This window comes from Meleagris gallopavo, chromosome 11 (genome assembly GCF_905368555.1).
Source record: "Meleagris gallopavo chromosome 11, MGAL_WU_HG_1.1, whole genome shotgun sequence".
NCBI lineage: Eukaryota > Metazoa > Chordata > Aves > Galliformes > Phasianidae > Meleagris > Meleagris gallopavo.
This window is the reverse complement of record NC_139414.1, coordinates 15218096-15240792: the sequence shown is the minus strand read 5'-3', so window position 1 is coordinate 15240792 and position 22697 is coordinate 15218096. Positions and strand designations below refer to the sequence as shown.

Here is a 22697-nt window from a genome sequence, read left to right as displayed (position 1 = left end):
CAGGCAGCCTTCTCCGTTCTACATACTTTATTAGAGTCAGAGCTGGACAAATCACAAAGTGTACAAAATGGAGACCACACTACCAGAAGCGGGATTGTGGGTAGCAGCAGCATTCCTATGGCCCAGAAGCATTTGGTAGAAGTGCGGAGAGGGCAGGCTGGGGGCAGGGGGCTCTTAGTGCCAGTTGCATTTTAGATTCCAGAGGACAGACCCTGTTCACACCCTGACAGAGCTCAGCTGACCCACACCCCCTGGGATGGAGGTGGCCTTATTTCCAATTCGTGTGGAAAGGAATGACTGGCTCAAGCCAGCAGTGGGTTGGGGTAAGTGCTCTATGGACCTGAAATGCTGTGCCACCCACATACACACCAGCAAGAGTCTAAACCCTCATCCTTGTTTGGTCACAAACCTTCCCAAAGCAGGACTCTATACTGAAGACTTTGCAAGAAATAAGAAGGTGGCAAGATCCAGGGAGCCCACCACCTCCTCTGGCAGAAGCCCAGCAAACTCACCACCTCAGGCATCCCAGACTGGCCAGCAACATCTACCACAACAGCAATAGCTAGTACAGAAGCCAGGGTAACTTCAACTCAGATTTGTCCAGTCTATGTTTAGGTCTATTCTACGAGTACATATGCACAAGAACGTCAAAAATACTAGGATATGATGCAAGTAGTGAGACACCAACAGAAGAGTAGTTTAATGGTGGACGTTCCCTAGAAAGATCACGAGAGGATGGGAGTTAGACTAGCCCTTCCCCACCCTGGGACAGGGAGCAGGAGGCTGACTGCACCCCTGCACACAACCTGATTCTGAACTTCAGTTGCAGCGTGGGTGGTAACTGAGCACAGGCAGGAGAGTCTGCTCCCAGATGAGCCACAGGGTCTGTCGATCTGTGTAGAGGGGCCAGGCAGATGTTCTCTGAATGTACTTGAAGACTGAGGAGATGTGGAGGATGGCTTGGAGAAGAGGGAGCCTGCCAGCCCGCTGGGGCTAGCACCTGGTCTCATAGATCCCACTCCTGCCAATGTACCTCACCCATTTTATCACATCGTGGTCACTGTAGTTCAGCTTTGGCTCAAAGACTTTCAGATAACGCACCTTCAGCCCAGAGGGCGCAAATGGGACCTATTGAACAAAGGAAAGGCAGCAAATCAAGTTGGAACATGCTGATAAGATACTCTCCATACACAACAAGCTGAGGACCTCTAGGCTAAGCATCCAGAAACAGACTCAAAGAGCCGCCCCTCCCCACATGCATGGTCACAGACCCCAGTGGCTGTAAGGACAATATTCTTCCATTAGCTTTGACACCTGGCTGATCTCACGCTAGGTAGAGCTGCACAACAGCTGTGGACAGGGAGCACTCAGAGCTGTGCAGTTCCCAGGAGGCCAGAAGGGGCTGGACTGACAAAGCCTCTCTAAGGTTAGCAGCACCTTGGAAGGGAAACAGGGACTCACCTCAAAGTTCATGGAGATGGGGGGCCGAGCCCACTTCTTCTTGTCATTGGTGGGCAGTAGCTCAATCTCCGCACTGATCTGGGATTCCTTCATTCCAGCCATTCGTTTTATCCTATCAGAGAAAGCAGAAGTGACAAGGTGTCCAAGTTTAGTTCTCTTCACTACACGTGCTCGGTGCAGATGAAGACTGAGCAGACTGAACAGACTGCCTTCCCAGACCCTACCCACACAGCACCCTGATCAGCATGCTCACTTACTTCCACACAATGGCATTCTCACTAGCCTTGTACTTTGCCTTCCCTTTCATGCAGATAACCTGCACTCCGCTGGTATTGAGGGGTGTTGGGATCCGGACCTGAAAGGCAGAGGATAGAGAACAGAAATTATACTGTAGCAGGGGCACTCTCTTGTTCCACAGCACAGCAGCACCACCACACATCTGTAAGCACTCAGTTCACTTCAGTCCTGTGCAAGTTTGAAAACTCTTTCGTGAGGACAACACAGCAGGTGACAACAAGCAGAGAGACAGAATAGCCCCACAGCTTACCTCTATCTTCTGGGCCAGCAACGAAGGTTTGAAATTTGATTTTATCACCACCTTCACTTCCAGTTTGGTCCGACCCACCTCCCGCACCAGGGGGATCACACGGAAAGGAAGGATGATGTCCTTAGTGGTTCGGTATCTGCAGGTACAAAAGCAACAGGAAACTCTGAGGAGGAGTTAAACTCCCTCAAGCTCTCAAATTGTACCAAGTTCCTAAAAAGACAACCTCTGCACACTGAGCATGCTAACAAGCAAACAAAGAAAACCACGCAGCTATGTTTCTACCACATCTGTAAAATAAGGACTTAAAGAACAATCTACAGATTGCACTTTGAAAAGGCAGAAGGCAAGCGTAGCATGGTCTAGTTCTCAAGGGCTGCAAGTCTGTCCAAGACCAGCAGCACCACTGCAGCAGCAAGCTGCCAGTACCAGCCCCCCCACACTGTACCTCATGAGCTCAAACTCTCCATCTGGTGGAATGAAGCTGATGCTCCTCTCAGAATCAAACTTGCTGAGCCTCACACACTGGTGGAAAGTGCAGTCATCGATGGCGATTGACTGTTTGCCGCTAAAACACAAAACAGAGTTAAACACCTGCAAGCTACCGCCCCAGTACCTCGGCACAGTTGAAGTTTGCTCAGGCAGAAACTATTCTACAGAGCGAGTTGCCATCGCAGGTGTCCAGGAAATGGGAAGGCAGGGAGAGATTTAGGGGACAGCAGCCTCCTGGCTCAGACTTCCCTTGCTTTACCACTGAAGTCATATTTCAAGACAATTGCTTGAAACAACTCTCCACCTCCTCTCCCCAAAGCCGAGACACTTCTGTTGCAGCCAGAGGAACACAATGCTCAGGTCTGCCTGCCAGCAGCACCTCAGTGCTGCAAGGGCAACTCTGCTAGCCCAAGTCTTCTTGCAGCACAGTAATAAGAAAACACTTTCCTGTCCACAAAGTTATCCCACTGCCACAAGCTAGGAGATGCGAGGTTTAGGCTCTTCTTGTTTAGAAATCTCTTCAGAGCTGTTGATTTCTATACTACTAGCAAGTGAGCAAGTGATCTGATTCCAGAGAGAAGCCCTTATTCTCAGACCAGCACAATAATCAGCTTGCTGAGGACTGTAACTTGTGGTATAGTATCTTTTGCTTCACAAAAATCTACCCAGCTATCATCTATGCATTTAGGTTCACTAGTCTAGCCTGACAGCACTCAGCTTGTGTTGAGTTCCAGTAGCTAGGAAGATATTCTCAGGGCTAGGTTCTACAGTTAGCTAAGAACTCATTTCATTGACTAAAAGGGACCATAAAAATGAGAATTTAGTTGGCAGCAGAAGAGGTAGAAGTAAAGAAAAGTGCTGCAACATAGTGCTGTGATATCTAGGCTGCCTCAACAGGGTGACCATGCCAGAGTGCAGACAGTATACATAACAGGCAGGTTTGGCTGTCCTAAGAGCCACCGCTACCTGCACAAATGGGAAGCAGACTTATCCCAGGCTGACTGTTCAGTTTACACAAGCCATTGGTGTAGCTTGTGCCTCACAAGTGGGAGTTAGTCGTTCCTGATCTGTTCCCAGATGACAGTCAACATTAGCAGACAAGTTCCTTGGTTCCTACAGAATACTGCAGGGAAAGCCACGCTGCCTAGCTAGTGCCCAGGTCTCAGGCAGCATTACTTGGGATCTGACACTGCCACATAGCAGAAGCCAGAAAGCAACTGGCAGCAGCTGCTCCTTTGGGTCACCTCTGCTAAATGCTTCTAGACAGTGACATCTCCTGCCTGTTGCCTGCTGAAGGACCATGACTGGGCAGAACCACTCAGCAAGAATCCCTGTCTGTTCTGCTTCTGTAACTGAAGAAAATAGCACACTTACAGGTGAAAGCACTCACAGCACAGGAACAGTCTGGGCAGTGTTGCTGACTCTTCAGAGGCCTACATAGATATTTCACCTGGGGTATTCCCCCAACCACTTGAGGCTCATTCATTTTATTAGCTAGATTCGGTTACAAGAAAAACAGCTTAAAAGTGACAGTGAAGCGATAGCTCTTGGTTTGGTTCTGAGATAAAAGACAAAGAGCAGCTCAGCTCTGTTTATGGGAACCGTCTAGGAAAGTGTCTGAGGTCTGAATTACATGCACAAGTCACACAAAGCAAGAGACAGGGAGAAGAGCAGAGTGCACACAGTTGAAGCAGATTATCTACCTTCCCAATTCACTGGGGAGTCAGCAAAAAAAAAAAACAAAAAAAAAAAACACAAAAACAAAAAACAACAAACAGAACAACAAAAGAAACAGCTCAGTCAAAAATGGTTAGTGGGAGAAAAGTGACAGTCCCTTTGCTTCCCCCTCTTTTCCTGCCTTCCTGTTCGAGAAGAAGGCATAAGACCCATCTTCAGCTCTAAGGTGCACACTGACTGAGGCATATTTGGAAGGAAAGCAGCTGGGCTCCCAGAAGGGATGAGTCTCCAGACCATACAGCCACCTGTGTGACAGCAGCAGGCGCTTGCATAGTAGCTTGTCCACTGTTCTGATTTATAAAAACAATCTGGGTGGAAGAGGCTATTGTCAGAGGGGTTCCTTCACTGTTCCTTGGGAAGGCTGACTACAATCTATAAGAGATTCTGTACTGCCTATAAATGCTAAACACAAGCTCTGGGAGAATCTACCTTGAGAAAATGTTTCCAGGTACAAAGACCCCACACTTATCATTATGCTTGAATTTTAAAGATGATTGCCCAGAGCTCCCACTGCTCCGGACACCTGCTGTTGTACAGACATGAAGTCAGTCACTCAAGACATGGAAGTCATTCCACATGCCTCAACAAGCCCTGCTATACAAAAACCTTCTGATCTGAGGCCCTAAGTTGAGTAGCTCACATAGCAACAGACCTACCCAGAGAAAAATTAGCAGCGATAACCGAAGGGAAAAAAGGTAAGTTGCTTCTGTCAGATCAGAAATACTACCAAGCATTGCCCTCTCATAAGAGTCCCAGGTGGCAAATACCTTTTACCACATGCCTCTTACCTTTTCCCCGTTTCATCTGCAGTCCCTTTGCCCTGTTTTTCAATGACAATCTTGTCATTCATGCCAAACTTGCACTCTGGCATTCCACTCAGATAACTCTTCATCACCACTCTGCCAGACACATGGGCACTCAAAACCTGACCTGGATTGGAAAGGAACACAGTTGAGAATACTTAAGCACTCAACAATTACCAGGAAAAAAAAAAAGACAGCTTAATAGCTCCCACTTACCTTGGGGGGACATCAAGAGATTCACACTCTCCAGCACATCAAGGAAGAGTTCATTGCGACGGTATTTGATCCCTTCACGTCTCCACCCAATCTGTCCAGTCACCTGGCTGGTGATCTGGGACTGCTCTTCCTTAGTCTGAAGGGAAAGGATCACACCTTAAGTCTCTAGATAAACTGAAGGACTAAGAAAGCTTACTATAAACCAGAAAGAAAGCACTTGCCATTTACAGTACACAAATACTTTTGATAATTAAGATTTTAAGTGTAGTCACACACCTGACAGTGTCACAAAAGCATTCCTTCCTCAGCACAGGAAATCCTACGCCAAACTAAACATCAATCAGAGACAGCAGGAAAGCTGCTTCCATTTTGTTAGTTGCACATTAAGCCGCATCTTGGTGTGAGAAGTACTGGGCTAAACTGATGACATTCAAACCACATCTGACACATCAATCTATATGTAACAGAGACAGGGCAGTTTGTACCCTTACCCAACGTAAGACCCAGGGCCATGAAGCAGCTGGTAACAGTGACTGCTTTTTAATGAGTGCAGTCATTATCATGCCATTTGGGACAACAGCCGTACTCCAGCACTAACCTAACACACACCTAACAGCATCTGTGCTCTAAGCCTCCTATGAGCATTAGGACTGTGTTGAGAGGCACCAGCAGGTTTCCTACCTGATGCTATAGGCGGGGTCCAATCACACGCAGAAAGTGAAGAAGTAGATGTAGAGCAGCAAGTGTGGTGTACACAGGGTTAGACAGGCAAGCAGGTCAATAGCAAGAAAAAGGAGGAAGGGAGAAAGAGGCAGGTTAGGCTTAAGGCTACCTCAGGGCAGGAACAAAGCAGGCCAGCTCGTTGCTAATTAGGTAGCAAGTCAGCACAAACAAGACAAGGAGCTTTAACCTCTAGCTCAAAAAGCACAGCACACCTTCCTAACAGTGACCGATTAAAAGGACCTTTTCAGACATGGCCCACGATATACCACTCCAATGCAAAGTAGGACAGAGGAAACAAGCCAAATACCACTCCCAGTAGTGGACTCCACTCCTAAAGCAAGCTGTGGATGTTTACCATGGCACAGATGCCTAATCTAAGGACATGGTACCCAGGGCTGCAGGCATCTTAATAAAACCCAGTTCTGTAAGAAGTTGTGTCCTTGTCGATCCTGCCTCTTCCACCAGAGTGGAGTAGAATGGCAAGGTAGGTCCTTCCCCAGCAGCCCTGCACTGGGCCCACAGGGTGGCAGTACATGACCACAGTTTAAAGCCAGTGGTGGCTTTGTTCTTGCCAGGGTTGGTCACTCCTTGAGTAAACAGCCATTATCAGAACACTGACAAGGGAGAGCATTTTATCCTCCACTGGGAACGGCCTAGGCAAGTATTCAATGCAGTACAAAATATTTCTCCCCGGACCACCAGCCCTGAAAAGACCACTGTAACCACAGAAGGTGGAGTATTCAATTCTTCACTGAAAAGGAAAAAAGCTGAGTTTAGAAATTCTGCCATAAATGCAGATTTTGTTACTTTAAGTCAGTAGCCCAAGGAAAACATCATCGTGAACTAAGCAGAGATAAGACAACACGGATAACAGATGATCCAGTCCCAGATTTTAGCCTGACCTATCTGTCAGAAATTGGCTGTATGTGAAAGAGGAATTTGAGGCTCGATGTGCCAGAGTAAATAGCAGACATGGAAACATGGAAAATTCCATTTCCATTGCTCCCCCTGAAATACTACGTCTGGAAAGGATTGCTTCTGCTCTTTCTGAACTGGCATGCACAAAACTCCAACAGAGCAGATAGCTGTGGGCTGTTATTTATCAAAAGCTGTAGATCAGAACTCCTCTTTAAAGGGAAAATGCTAAGCCTATTGTTGAACGAGGTAAGATGCCGTGGCAGTAATGTGCACACAAAAGGCAAAAGACAAAAACAGACAAAAGCAAAGTAAATAGGGAAGGAAGTGAGGGTGGTAGAGCTTTCCTAGGAACAGGAGCTGACTCAGCTGCCTTCAGTGCTGACCGTCCAAAACGTCAGACTGCAAAAGGCCAAACAGATTTATACTAGGGTTCTGAATAGAAGATTGAGACCGGATGCACCCACATCTGGCTACTGATACACACGTGCCCTCTTGCAAAACACTGCTGTTCTAGCAGAATATATGCTGCTCAGAGGCAGTTTCTCTCTGTTCCCCTCAGTTTCTTGAGATATTGAGAGAGTCTTGCTACTAGAAGATTAAAAGGAGTTCTCAGGAAGTCAGTGCTAATGAAATAAGCTACAACAGAGCCTACAGAGTCTTTGACCTCTGCTTATCCTTAGTCACCAGGCAGCCTCCTGTTGAACACTTCATTTCTGCTTACACCTTGGGTCTGAAATTTCATACAGATCTACTTTGCAGACAGCTTCAGTATAGACTGACTTCCAACTTCTCCTTGACTCACTTACTAAATAGATGATAGAACTGAGTATTAGGCTAAGTCCTCATTATGAGTTGCATAGCTTTGTTAGAAAACAAACAAGCAATGTGCCCCAGGAACACAAGAAACAGTAACTACAGCAGTCCTTTTGTTTCACAGATGTTGAACATGAGTTGGGATGAGAAACCTAGTTTTGAGGAGTAGCCTGCAGCAATAAGATAGAGCTAGTTTGAAAAACATTCTCCAAAACAGTCCAACTTCTGTTTTTTTCTCCTCAGGAGCAATTTATCCTCTAATCCTACATCAACTTCTCTGCAAGAGTTACTACTGTGCCTGATGCAGAGTGGAGAATCTCACCTCTAACATGAGAGATCCCAGACTGTAAGGATGCATCTTCAGCAACAGAAAACATCACTTTCCTGACTGCCAGCAAGATCCAGAAGGCTGAAGAATACTTCATTTCAAAGACAGGCACAAAAGCCTGATAGCTAAAAGCAGCAAAGACTTGCAGAGAACAGACCTGCTCAGTGAGAGCCATGCACAGGACAGCTATTTCTGGTTCAGCAGGCAGATGTGTTTATTCTGTGTCGAAAGGTGACACAGATCAGTACTTGAAGGCAGTAATCATTTATAAGCAAGGGACTGTCACCACCCTAACACAGGGCCCTTCCTCTCACATTTCATCAGGTGTCAGAGAGCATGAAGTCACATAAACACAGACTGCTGGAATAAGATGCCAGTGAGCTACATTACTGCCAGGATGTTTCTCAAGCGACTCTGGCACCTCCACCCAGTACAGGTCAAACAGTTAGTTGGGTAGTTAACTGCACTTTCTTGAAAGAGTTTACAGAAAATGAGCCAGCAGAGCAATGCTGTACCCCAAAATCCCTCTGGTTACCTGACTCTTGATGCCTTGCTGAGTGATGAAGGTCTTCAGGGCCCCTGTTTCAGAGTTCTGAGGATAGCCAAAATCCAGGATTTCTACAAGAGAGTAAAAGACAATTAGCTCAGAGCCACAAGCCAGAAGTGCAACAGAGACATGCCAACCACATTAATAACTATGGTAAGGAAAGGCTTACAGAACAACCAAATGCAAAATCATACAGCAGGCAGAAGGGAAACATCTCACCGTCCAGCAGCTCATAGATCAGCACGAAGTTGTTCTTTATGTTTTCTTCACTGATCTTTCCGAAGTAAGCAGTCATCACGTCACACATCTTGTAAAGAAACTCAAACACCATGGCAGCGTTGACATTCTGCTTGGTGACAGCAGCCAGCCAGATGTTGGAACGTTTGACATGGAAGAAACTTGTGCGGGCGATGTTGGTGACAGGTGAGCGGACCTGCTGCCGTGCGTGGATGACATTGACGCGGAAGGCGTCCACGGCATTCCGCCTACAAGGCCAGAGGTAGGTTACCACCACGTGCACAAAAACAGGTTGGCCGCACAGTTCTGCTTACGTGATTACAGTCAGACATTGAGCTACGCGTACCCAGCTTACTTAGAATAAGTCCTGGGGATGTCGCAGCCAAGAGGGACAAATGAAGGCTCTGAGCAGAGTTGGACATTAAATCCCTGTACAGGCTCAAGGAAATAAAGCTACTGGTCTCTACAGTTTTGTATGACAATTCTAATTGCAGGCAGAAAGAGAAGCTAACCCCCACCTGGAGTCAGACGGCAGAGAAAACCTTCCTTCTGCTTATTTTGCTGATCAATTACCATAGTCGGGAATGAGCACTAAAAAAGGCTGTGGCTCAAAGAAGAGTCTGGTTTTGACTGGGCTATTTACTATCTAATCTGCATGCCCAGGCCTTCATACTCTTGCCCCAAAACAAAGCTGTAGTCTCCCCTGATATGACAGTTCCCCCCAGATATACCTCTGAGTTCACAAAACCAGGATATCTGCCCAGGTCATCTGATAGATGTCAGTGCCTGGGCACACCGCAAAGGGCAATTTTAATTCTCAGATTCATCTCACCTCCACATCCCAGGTACCATGGAGGGCAGGCTGAAAGCAGCAAGCAGGATTAGGAACATTTCTGACTTTCCAGTTACGTGCCCTTTCTAGCCTGCTATGCTTCAGAGCAGGTCTCTTGCAGACAGTAGCAGCAATGCATTATGTGCACTGGAAGATCCGGTACCACTTATGATGGGAAGGGGGCCCAGCACAGTGCAGAAAAGGTGCCGTGCAAGTTTCCCCCAGCTACTAACATTGTTAACCCAAGCTAGTTTCACTATACACCACTGACAGGGAACAAATCAGTCCTAGCTAAACTTGGATATCTCCATGATATTCTGAATGTCAGCTTTCCCAGACCATAGAGTTATTTCATCCTGTAGCTACAAGTCAGGATAACCTCTCCAAATTAAGTCAAAATCCACTAATTTTAAGAACACTGGAAGGAAGTCTGAGGGCTTCATGTAACAGGACAGACTTAAAAGCAGACTCCACATACCAAGCCAAGACACATCTAGTGCTTTATTATTCATACCCTTCTTTGAGAATATGTAGTACAACAGGGGCTCTCCTCACTGCAGTGTCAAGGGCATGATACCAATTTTGCACACCATGTTTGAGAGCAGATAGCAGTAACTCCCTTGCAAGCAAGGATACATGCAAATGTTCGTAACAGTCCAGCATACAGTTCCAACTTGGAGAACAAAGGATATTCAGAAGAACATACGTTATCATAGTAGGTATTCCTTCCTAACAGAAGCCTCTTCAGTAAACACCCTCCCTCATAAGCAAAATTCTGGCGTTCAAATATCTCCCAGGGTTTACAGCTCCAGAAGGCTTGTAAATTTGATTTAAATTATCTGCTTTTTTTTCCCCCCCACAAGAAAGTAGTTAACCTACTGTGAAACAACATCTACAAGTCCCATTCCGCCCCTCCAGTAAGCTTTTCAAGGAAAGTTCTGCTTTCTGAGTGGCAGCCCTCCCAGCCTTAAGTCCTAACCCACTAGGACTAGTGCCAGAACCAGCAGTCAGACTGGTGTGTGCTAAAGGAGAAGCCTCAGGTCAGTGAAGCTTTTCTAGCACAGTGACTGCCCACTGCAATGCCAGTCATGGCCTACCACGCGTCTCTTACCTATTGCTACAGCAGCCAATGAGATGGGATGGACAGAAATGGCGCCAGCGGAGAAAGGAGGAGTGACAGCAACAAGAGAAAGGGTTAGAAACACACACACAAGGCACAATGAATCCAAAGAGATAAGGAGAGACCAAACAGCACCCCCTCCCCCTGGGCAGAGAAGGCCTAGGAAGTACTGGCTGGGAAGTAACAAGCTGTGGCAGCAACAAAGCCCTCGCATGGCACAACACAGACACGCCATGGTCAGACTGCCAGTGTCACAGACTTGCGTTTGGTTGAATTTCAGGACTAACTGGGCGTTTAGTCCAGATGAGCTGTATTCAAATCACATCTCGGATATCTAGGCTGCTCTGCTAACACACGTGGCATGCCTTGGTAGGAGAAAAAGAAAAAAAAAAGTGAACCCTCAGTCTGAGGCACAGCCTAGAGATCACAGAGTCCCAGGTTTCCTTTTTCTGGTATGCCTCATAACAGCTGCAAGTCTGAGCGGGCATTGCTATGGCAGTGCTCTCATTGGAAGCTGTTTGGGTTGATGCCTCCTGGGTTGGTCCAGCCACCAGGAAACACAGCAAGTTAGATAGAGCTTGGAGCACATCTGGAGAGATATGGCACATTTTTCAGATTCAGACACTGCTCTATCCAGCTTGCACTTTTTCCTTAAGGATCAAGAGCCATGAAGCAAGAATGATGTATTAGAAGCTCAGAAACCAAATTCCTATTTAAAGTGCATGCAGTTGTCATGTAAGCTGCTCAATTTCAAATAGCTTTTTTTTTTTTTTAATCAAATAGCTGCATTTTTAAAAGCAGGTGGGTTCTCCCAGAGACAGTGTCACTGAGAATCAAGATGTTTATGGTCACAATAGAGCCCTCCATGGTATCCTGAATTAAATGCGTAGTACTTTGCTCATATTTCTAAGAGGCTGTTCATGCATGCAACTAGCTGCTGCACAGATAGATGCACTACATGCACTAAAGCCATTCTCCTAAGCTGCAAGCAAAGAAAGCCCAAATTCTGTGGGGACTGTTTTCTGCCTATATCAAAGTCAAGGAAAGGACTTCTTCGACTGCCACTTTGCTCATTTGAGCTGGAATTTGCTTATTTAGACCCTTTAACTATGCAATGGGAGATGCTCTCATTACCATGGATAGCTTTTAATCTCTCCCAACACACAGGCTGAAGCTTCAGAACATCAAAGGCAAGTGCCAAGTACCCCTATGAAGATGACAGCAGCTATGCCTATGTCCCATTCAACCTAACTCCCAGCAAGCCAGATGGGCTCAACTCCCTTCACTTCAGATCTATCAATTAAGAATTAAAAGACTGAAGTATTGTAGAAATCTATCAGATGCTTGCCTTAGAGACAAACTTCCACAGAGGAGAGCATAAGCTCTCCCTCTGAAGGTGAGGTAGGGCACTTAAAAGCTTCCAAGTATGCCTGGTATTGAAAAGGAAATAGTGGATATCCAACTTCACTTGCTCTTGCTCGCTGTAGAGCTCTGATACTGTTACTTGATACCAAAGTAAGACAAGTCATAATTGTTCTAAGACAACTTGCTTTTATAAGGTTATGTAACCTAAAAGTCACAAACTGGGTTTGAAGGCCTGTTTCAGAAGGAGTCCAACACCTTAAGGAACAAGCTCAGTTAACAGCCAGCACCTGCTCCACTTAAGTCACAAGACTAACACTAAGACACTTTCACAAAAATTGAATCAAGGATTTCACTGAAAGCAACAATAACTCCTAAAGTTCTAGAGAACATTTGGATCTTTCGGGCACCTATAACTGAAAGAAAAAGGTAAGACTGGGTCAGGTAGGAAATCCAATTTTCTAGTTTTGCCCCACCAGATGTTCAATATGTAATAAAGTACTTCTTATTAAGTCACTCCAGAGAGAATGAGCCAAGACAAAAGTTGTGGAAGATCACTACATTGAAATATTCAACGCTTCAGCTTATGCTTAGAGGGCCAGAATGCCCTTTAAATTAAAAGCGTCAGTTCAAGTGCAGAGCAATCTTAGTGCTTTATGTCTGCAAGCCACAAAAAACCCAAGACCTCACTGCCAGGAACTGCAGCAACAGTGCCTCTAGCCTCACACACAGCACATTCTCAAAATTCATCAATAATCCAGCCTACCCTCATTCAGACACCATAATATCCATTAAATAGGGGAACTTCACAAGCCAGATCTGGTACAGGAATTGCTCTGAGGAGCTTCAGCTAACAGACTTGCAAAAGACTGAAAGAGTTAACACAGTAGAGACAGAAACTCCTGAAGCAGAGAACTGCTGGCTATGAAGTACCAATGTTCCTTGGCTCAGCTCTTTGTGGAAGATTTGAGGTAGTTTGGCCATACTTTGAACTCTGCTTTAGTCAGCTTAGAATGAGTCAAGAGATGCTTAAAGCTCACTAGGTGAAGCCTTATGACGGATACCACTGACAACTACTATCCCATCAATGAAACTACAGAACCCTTCAGGAACTGCTACTTTTACTCAGCTTGAATCTCTACTAGACAATTCATACCCAGAAAGGAACTTAAGTGAACAGTGTTAGGCTTTACATGAAGCACAATGACATATCTACACTTACTGAAGTGTTTCAGAGCTTCCCACAGCTTTAGTTACCTAATACACACACGAGGCTGGCATAGAGTTAGGGCACAGAACATCAGAGTACAAGGGTGGCTACTATGAAACTGCTGATAGCAAAGTACCAAAGACCAGAGGCAGTCTTCTGCCTGCACTCAGTACTAGGCACTTGAGCTGGAAACTCACCCGGAACCCTGCCTACAGTGCATGGCAGACAGTTCCCACATTGCTCCTCCCTTAATGTTTCAACAACTACAGTGAGGCTGGCAGACTCCTGCAATGGCAGCCTATGCTGTTGAAGCACTTGGACTAACAGCCACGTCTCTACATACAGAAAGAAGTCCTAGCTTTGCCTGCAGGTTATCCTTTACTACCATCGGTAGGTGATCTGGGCTTAGTAAGCTCAGCTATTTTAGAACTAGGCCTAGAGCAGCAAGTTGAGTTGCAGTCTTACATGCATGCACAGCTAATGCAGAACAAAGCAGCTCTAGGTTGTTGTCTGCACCAAAGTTAGACAGAAGTGCAAAGACCAAGGATGCAATGGAAGCACTTACCCAATGTCATCCCGGTAGACTCGAGAGATTAAAACCTCTCCTTTGTGATTATAGATGAATAAGCCTCCAATCATGATGGAACTTTAATCTTCTCTTCCCATGTTGGTTAAGACCTGGAGCAAGAGAGCACATGTTAGGTTGCACGGTGACAAACAGCAGGGCCTGGAACTACAAGCAAATCAGACTCTCTATTTCTACTACAAAGCATGCATCCCTGCAGTGATGGAGATACAAATTACATCACTCTACAGCAGGGAGATCTTCACAGCAAGTACGCATTGGTTTAATCATTGCTTGCCTAGGAAGACTGCTTAACTTCGAAGAGATAACAGATTCCACAGCAGCAGCCATTGATCTACTTGCTCCAGTTGCTGGACAAAACGCTATCAAGTTCCTAGAAAGATTTTTCTAACCATTCAGTTTTGCAGATTACTTAAGCAGCATCCTGATCAAGTTCCACACACACCTGCTTGGGATCACAGCTGCCTCATAGGATAGGCTGTCTTGGTATCTACAAAAAGCTAGCAGTTGTCTAAAAAGCTTGCCTGGCTAATGACAATGGCTTGTTCAGAGTCTTGCTTATCCATAAGCTAGCAACACTGCACATCAAGACCGTAAGAAGTATGCTACTTCAATAAAGCAAAAAGTGATAGAGAACTGTCACAATGCATGTGGAGTCTACGTGTTGCTCTAACTGCTGTCACAGCTTAGAATTGGTATCTTGAGCTTGGGTTCTTGGACCTAATTTCTAGAAGCCTCAGCAACTTGCCCTCAAGATAGACAGATACAGCACAAACCATGATGAGCAGAGGAGAGGAGTCACTCAAACTAAGCTGCTTAAATACTATTATTTAGCAGTGTTACAGCCTCTCCTGTATCTTAGCAGCAGTACTGAATAACATCTGTGCGCTGTGCTTCAGAGTCAAAACAGAGTAGTCTGCACAACAAGCCATAAGAGCAGATCTCAGCCACCAGACACTTCAAGCAGGGGGTGGTGTCTGAAGTTACCCTCTCAAACTGCTAACCTTCCCTTTCTGTAGAGATTGCTTTAAGGAGATCTGCATAGCCAGTACACCCAACAAAGGCAAACAGCCTATTTTTCTTCCTCTCCAAAGCATAGTTACTTTACCAGACCCCATTCCTGTAGTCACACACACTCCTACTTCACCTCAGCCCCAGTCACAATGCCCACTCACACACGTGGCTGGTTTGCTTAGCCCAGGGAAGAGCACTGCTCACACGATAGGGCAGGTCACGTAACCAGGTCTGGGGACGATCACCTAGAACGCGAGATAACCAACCATCCCCACACTGCTGTTTGGGAGATTAGCCTACACCCACATGTCTGGGGTGGGTGAGCCTAGAAACAGATGCTGAGGGCAAACTGATATTGTTTGTTCAGGAACAGCAAAAACGAAGTCAGAATGACCTTGTCTCAGATCATCTCAAAGGTCAGAGAAATAGAACACAAAAACAATGAACGTATCAGAACTAGAAGGGCCTCCAGTGCAGAAGCCTGCAGCATTAGGAGAATCTTCTAACGCTCACATTTAAGAAAACAAAGGAGTTACTTGATGGGACTGTAGATGTGAGTTTTGTGCTAAAACAAGACATATATATGTATATATTTAATAGTGAATAACTACTTCTACTTTCAGAAAGAAATGCTTAAACTTCGTAAGTCTTTGCACCAACATTTTTAGCCACCCCAATGAGTTCTCAAAGAGCCACGCTACATGTACTTTTCCACTATTGATCTTCAGCTTCTACTCGTCACAAGGAAAGAAAGTATTTTTAAAGTTACCTCTCAAATCAAAACAATGAGAAAGACAGAAGAGTTCTCAAAGCTCACACATGGCTTTTACTCAACACATCCTGCTGGCTGCATCCCTGGCTACTAACAGACAGCCTCCTGCCACTTGTCAGTGGCTTCGTGTGGCACTGACATCAACATTCATTCCAGATAAGAGACAATGATGTCTTTCAGGCTGCTGCAGCGCTGACTTCCACATCTGGGTATGTATCATTGCTACCAAAAGCGATGCAGAGTTCTCACATCCTCTTTCAGACCTGTAGAGAAGAGTCTCCTAGAAGCTTATGCAACTGGTCAAAGCTGGATCATATGAATCCTACAAACCTTTCCAGAAGATTCCTAGAAAGCACATCCTAGTCTTAAATATAATCTCCCTCTTGGGCTTTAATGCTGCTTAAGTTATTTGTGCCACTATTTTTAGCATAAAGGAAACATCTGCTTTGATGGGCAACAGGATCAGACGCACAGCATATACAAGACAATGCATCTTGCTAGCATGGCAAGCCAACTGCTTTCTGAAAAAGTCTTAGAATGTTTATACTGTGCTAAAAACATACAGAAGATTGCTGATGAAGCTTCCTGTTGGAAATTAGAAGCCTTCTCTTTGGAAAATCTAGGTATTTTAGATGTTGACTGAGATAATGAGGCCATCCTTTCTCATATGTTAGGTGGGAACACACTCTGCAATAGCTTCACTTAAGCTATGAAGAAAAACATCAGCATTTTTAACTACATCGCAGTTCCAGGCAGCGGAGTCAACTGCCTGCCTGTACTTAGAAAAGCATGTTAGATGATGAGCAGATACAGTGTTACACAAACATTTTTAGTCTTTAAAAATCCCTCCAAGCCATTCATGACTTTGTAGATCTTCTCCACTGCCTTCAATCAACTCTTTCCCAGAAAGGCATTTTCCTACCTAACTCAGTTCCTCTTGACAAGGAAGCTGCTCCATGCTTTGGTCTTTCTCAGTGCTTCCCTCTGAATGTTTTCCTTCTGGAAGGAAACTCAAAACCACACAAGTTATTCAGGATGTAAGCAACCATGGCATAGACAATATAATCACTCTGCTTTGATCTGTTTTCTTGGTGGTTCATAGCATTTGGCTTCCTAAAACAAACAAAAAGCAACCACCCAGCAGATCACACTGAATTCAGTCTTCAGGATGGTTGATCATACTGCAGGTAAAGCTAGAAGTAACTTAACTCCCTAACCTGCCTACTTCCTATATGTATCATCATACCTTTTATGAAGTGGAACACCTAAATTCAAGGTCCCACCACTGCCTGTCATTCTCACCTACTTCACTCTTCCTTCTCCAAATAACTTCACATCTGCATACTGTACTTTTTAAAAGAAAACAGGACCGTTCACCAGGATCACTCTTATTGCAAATCCTCACTTGCTACCAGGCATTGAAGAATTCTGTGCTGTGAATCCCTGGCTAATGCCAGAGGTGGCAGTTTCACTCACTACAGGTGCAGCCAAAGAATCAGGACTGCTCTGCCAGTTGACCTGATAATGTTCTTCTTTCATTTCGGTGCAACGGAGCCGTTCCTTCACAGTGTGCTCATGGTGGCAGCTCAGAAGCACTGACAACACCCCAGCACCACCACTTTTCCTGATCAGATTGGTGCTCATACTCCCTCCTCACTACAGTGACTTCCATCAGCTCATCAGAGCGGGTCTGCACAGCTGGGAAACTCAAGAGGTGGAATGACTGGCCCAAGGATATATGAACAGATGAGAAGCAAGCGATACAAAGAGTACCATGCAAGAGAAGTTGCTTAAAGCCTAACAAAGAGAACGGCTCTTAAAGAAGACAATGGCCCTCCTTGAAGCAGTTGCAGTGAAAATAAGCTTGCTTTGTTTTGATCCTCTCCTTTGTGCTTCAGAACAAGCTTCTGAGATACTTGTTTCAACTGTTTCAAGGTTACTGTAACGAAGGAGCTTAGTGCTGCACCTCTGAGCTGCTAAGATCTTCCACACCTTTTTAAATAATGAACAGGTTTCATTTCCAAAGCTGATCTGAAAAGCAGCAGCCTGCCACGGTTAAGAACTGCAGGGAACAGCACTCAGATTAATTTGTAACTGACATTCAGTGACTCACGGCTGTTGGAATCAGAACGCCCCAGAATAAGAAATCCACCACTGGAGATGGGTTCAGCGGCTCGCAGTGCTTGGCGATGTGACTCAGAAAGCTCCCAGTAACTGCATTGCTCAATCAGCTCCAGTGACTCATTCTGCCCCTCTCCACAGTCAGCCCGTTGGAGGGAGGTTGCCCTGCATTGTTTTTGAGTTTCCTCGGGCTAACAGCTCATCGCAAGACAGCTGAAGAGCAAAGCCCAGCACTTCTTTGACTGTTTCTAAGTGCCTGCAAGCCAAGGCGACTAGCTGAAGCCTCTGGCTTGATGGTCTGTCAACCACATTTTCAGAGCTACGTTCCTTCTGTTTCACAAGCTTGAACATACGGCAACCCACTCCACACTGCTAGTTACCACGTTATTTTTCTGGTTATAACATAGACGGGTTTATTTTGGTTAAGGTGCAGAGAAGATCCATCTGAATACTGAATTTGCACCAGCTGGTGACTAATCAGATCGATTTAGAACAACAGTCCTCTTCCAACAGAGCCCTGTTTCTCCAAGCAGCTAACTGCTGGGGCTGGAGATCTGACAGAACGCTGTTCCTACAAATACCTACAGCCAGTTTGCTTCTTGCCCTGCTGCCAAGTGCTCACATTCCAATACACTTCTATTCCAGACCATAAATAGAAGGCTGAAGCATCCTGAAGAGCATCAGATACGGACCACATACTTACATGCACTCACAAACCCACCAGAGTCAAGGCTGTGTGGAAATGCCTGAAGGTAACCTTAGTAGCAAAGTTACCATCTTAAAAGCCTGCTACAAAAAAAAGTACAAAAGCAGACCACTGGGATGTGGATTTGAATGCATGTCAGACCTATTGCCAGGTGTTCCTTTAAAAGCCAGACTTTGCCCTTTCACACCCACATTGTGCCACACACTTGGAACGCAGCTCGGTGCAGCAGTGTCCTGATGCCAGGCTGTCAGTAGCTTCAATTCTGAGGTGCAACACGTGGCTGGCCTGGGAGCTGCCCATGGACACGAGGCACTAACTGCAGCATCCGCACCAGAAGAATAGCACCTTTCTGCAGTTGCCTGTTCTTTAGGGAATGAAAGACAAAGCTGAATTTTAGCCTAAAAAGCCTGGATGTACACAAACATTCAAATGAGTGATTTTCTCCAATACTAATGTCCCATAACCTGAAGTTTTCCAAGCGATACCACTGAGAACAGAACCAACTTCAACCAACAGGACAGACTTCACAACATTGTTGCCTGACTGTGCGTGCACAGAACTGAGCACAGAAAAGCTGACCTGCCCAAATTCATTGCTCAGGAGAAATAAACTGCTACTCAGTTTTCTACAGCGGTATATTTCCACCATGGAAGAGGTGCTTGTTCTAGCTCTAAAAGAACAAGGCACTGCCTGGAAGAAACATATCAATAGCAATGTGCCAACAGCACAGCCTATGAGCGGTGGAACAAACATAAAAGCTGAAAATATATTAGCAATTTTCATTCAGTAAGAAGCGTGGTTGCCTATAACCCTCCAAAACAGCTTCTCAGAGCCCCCCAGCACAGTCAGCAGTCTGCCCACTGCAGTGTAGGTCAGCGCAGCAAAACCCTTAAGAGCCCTCTTAAAAGGCACAGAGGTAACTGCAGTCAAAGAGTAAGTGCTCAGGAGCAGCCTGACAGCAGGGACAGCTCTTACACTGCAGCTACAGTTTCTCATTACCACCCAAGCAGCAGCAGCCTCAGAATTTGGTAGCTTTGTGATCATGCAAATGTGTTCGTCCACTGATTTTAAAAGACAACTTTAGGAACTGCTGTATTTCACTAAGTCAGCTGTGAATTTGCCACTCTTGCTACAGTGAGATCTCTCCAGAAAAAGAGGCTTTGCACTACAGCTGCGAAAATGAGCTTGCTACCTGGCCTACTTAATTACCTTCCACTCAGCCACTGACAGAGCAAACCGCTGAAGCCTGACCAATAGATCCAAGTGGACTTCTGCACACCTGCAGACAAGCCCACGTCTTGGAGCAGAGCTGTGGCTGATAAGCTGTGAGCATCATGGAGGTTCCTGTGTCATCAAGGACAGCGGATGAATAGTGTGAAACAATCAGCAGCAAGCTCAGGAACCAGCTACTCTGGAATCATCACTGCCATTAAAGGGCTAGGAGTTTCCTCGCAGCACTGACATCACCTTGAATGAAAAGAGGAGTGTTTATTACGTACAGAGTCCATCTTGAAAGCAGCAACCACAAATCAGTCAATAAGCTGGCAGAGAGCAACCAACCCATTTAGTAGTCTATTAAAAGAAAGTTTGGGTTCTGACTTAACAGTAAGTAAGACTTCTGTGCATTAATGAGCTTATCCAGCTAAGCAGTTCGAGGTACATTAGCTGCTGGAGCTCTCATCCAGGAAGAAGCCAGGAGAGGTACTGCAGCTCTCACAGGACTCAGGGCAAACCCACTGTAATGGTTTTTGCATTCCAGCAGTCGCTATGATGCTATGATCTTGGACAAATGACAGCAGCAGAAGCAGGAGGCGGATTAGTCAGGCTGCTCTGGCAAACAAGCTATTTAGGAAACTAGTCTTTTCAAGCTAGCACTAGCTGTTATCAAACCTACAGGCTTAAGGCTTACCTGGATGCCATCACGCACCAGCTAATCCGAGCACCTAAGCTTTGCTTAGAGTGATGCATTAGCCACTGCCCAGGAGGCCATGGGCCACACCTGGTTTTAAAGAAGAGTAGCTGCAATCCTGGGGAAGACAGGCTGCATAATTTAATTAAGACACATATCGTGAGCTAAAGAGCTACAGAGATAAGCCCATCGCTTTCAGAGGAACCGTTCCTATTTTAAACCCAATCCCATAAATCCCCACAGCCAGTGGGCAGGAAGAGAAGCACGTTGAACTCTTAGCAGGCTCCCCTCCTACAGCCTGCCTCTGCGTGCTGTGCTGCACGCCACCAGCCTAGGGGGGAATGAGAGAAGTCCTGACACAGGGAAACACAACAGGCTCCATTATTAAAGCACCACGCACCCCCCTACCTTAAAACACATTCACAGCCTTTAACTGTACAAGCTCAGGAAACTGATGCAAGATACTGTGCTACACTAGATGGCTTCATTTCACCTCTGCACCAAGAAGCAACGAAGCCAAGAAAAGTTTAACCAGGGTCACGTGAAGGGACAAATAAAGGCTTTGCTCAGTGAGCATTCCCACTTCATCGAAAAACAAACAAAAAAAACACACAAACCCTGAGATACTATTAAACCCCAGAAAGAATCTTCTGTTCTCTCTGCTTCAAAAAACTGCAGATATAACCCTTTGAACCCTTAAGACTCAACTGTTCCAAGACTAGGAATGTGCTGTCTCAAGAGAAGGGTGAAGCCAGCCACAGTATCCTTCAGAGACATCACAAACGGCCTGGAAGAAAATACGGCCCATCTGCAGCCCAAAGAATGCTGGGTATCTTTGTCACTAGATGTCAGTAACATGGCACTGTCTACAGAAGAGGAATGATGCCCCTGCTCTGACAGGAAAAATATGGAAGTAGGCAGCTTGGCAGCATCTCATCAGACTGGAGATTGTCCCTGCGAGCAAGACTCACTAGAACAAGTCTAGCTTTTACTATAAGAAAAAAAAGCGGTAACTGCAGTTCTGATGGCATTCACACTAATGCTGCCCAAGACTCACACACCCGCACAAGCCCAAGCATGGATACAAATCTAACACAACCAGGGCTCTGAGCCATCGAAGCCACTCAGATGTGCCTATCTGGGAAAGTTCCAGGCTCAGATTCTGGAAACCTTAGGCTAAAACTTCAGAGTAGCTTTGTCATCCTGGAGCGAGAAGAAAGCAGATCTTGAGATCACACAGCTGATGGGGAGAGCCGTTTCCCAGTGGGGACAGCACTCAGCTGCACCGGGCGACAAACAAGGCTGCGTTTCCTGCAGCTCTGCAGGATCTAAAACCCGGCCCGGGGAAGGAAGGAAGAGGAAACGCATCCATAGGAGCTGCTGGATAGGGGCCCACTTTACGCTTCGGCACAGCATCAGCAGAGCCGCTCTGCGCCTCAGCAGGTTTCCCACAGAGGAAGCCGGAGCTGACAAGCCGCGGCCGAGCTAACTCACGTCCCGGCAGCGGCACGGATGAACGATTCCCGGGGAAGTTCCCGCCGATTCGATTAGCGGACCTTTGCTCGGGCTGACCCGGCACGTAGCCGGAGCCCTTCCCCACGCGCCGTGTGCCACACCGATCCCACCCGAGCCCCGCGGCCGCCGCTTCGGCCCCGCCGCTAAAACAAACGACCGAGCCCGGCGCGCATCACACCCGTCCGCGGGGCCGAGGAGAGCCCTGCCGCACAGCCCGCCTCGCGGCCCTGCCGCTCCGCATGGCGCGGCCCGCCGTCACCCCGAGTGCTGAGGGGGGGCGGCCCGGCGCTGTCACAGCCGCAACGCGGAGGGCCGCGGACCCCCAGCCCCGAGCGCTGAGGGAACCGACGCCGCCCCTCGGCCGAACCCCGGCCGGCCCCCGACCCAACGCGGGGACGGAGCCCCACCGCCGCGCGGGGAGGAAAAGCGGGCCGCCCGGTCCCGGCGCGGAACGCCTCACCTGCTGCCGCCGCCCGCCGCCGCTCACCGCCCAGCGCCCAAGATGGCGGCTGCCGCCCCCCCTTCCCTCAGCGCCCCCCCTATCACTGCAGAGCCGCCGCCACGCATGCGCCGCCCGCGCCCCGCTGGCAGTGCGCATGCGTCAAGCGCGGAGGCGGGGCTTGGCGGCTGGGGCGCGGGAAGGGCTGAGCCACGCGGTGCATGCTGGGAGCTGTAGTCCTGCGGCGCGAGGAGCCGCTGGGAGTTGTAGTTCGGAGGGGGAGGGTACGTGG

At 46.9% G+C, this 22697-nt stretch overlaps 1 protein-coding gene across 3 annotated transcripts; it reads right to left on the bottom strand.

The window, feature by feature from the left end:
* Positions 1-9: 9 nt before the first annotated feature.
* AP2M1 (adaptor related protein complex 2 subunit mu 1) lies at positions 10-22575 on the bottom strand. Of its 3 annotated transcripts, XM_085233483.1 has the most exons (12): positions 22427-22485; positions 16638-16714; positions 13909-14021; positions 8802-9067; positions 8571-8653; positions 5254-5389; positions 5023-5164; positions 2454-2573; positions 2009-2144; positions 1719-1816; positions 1462-1573; positions 10-1128 (listed from the first exon to the last, which is right to left on the bottom strand). In XM_085233483.1, the coding sequence occupies exons 3-12, from the start codon at positions 13980-13982 to the stop codon at positions 994-996; spliced, it is 1302 nt and encodes a 433-aa protein (XP_085089609.1). In that variant the 5' UTR covers positions 13983-14021; positions 16638-16714; positions 22427-22485; the 3' UTR covers positions 10-993. The 3 variants fall into 3 exon arrangements, with proteins under 3 accessions (XP_085089609.1, XP_085089608.1, XP_003209205.1); XM_085233482.1 differs by lacking the exon at positions 16638-16714 and having other exon boundaries at positions 22427-22575; XM_003209157.4 differs by lacking the exon at positions 22427-22485 and having other exon boundaries at positions 16638-16722.
* Between the last annotated feature and the right edge of the window lie 122 nt (positions 22576-22697).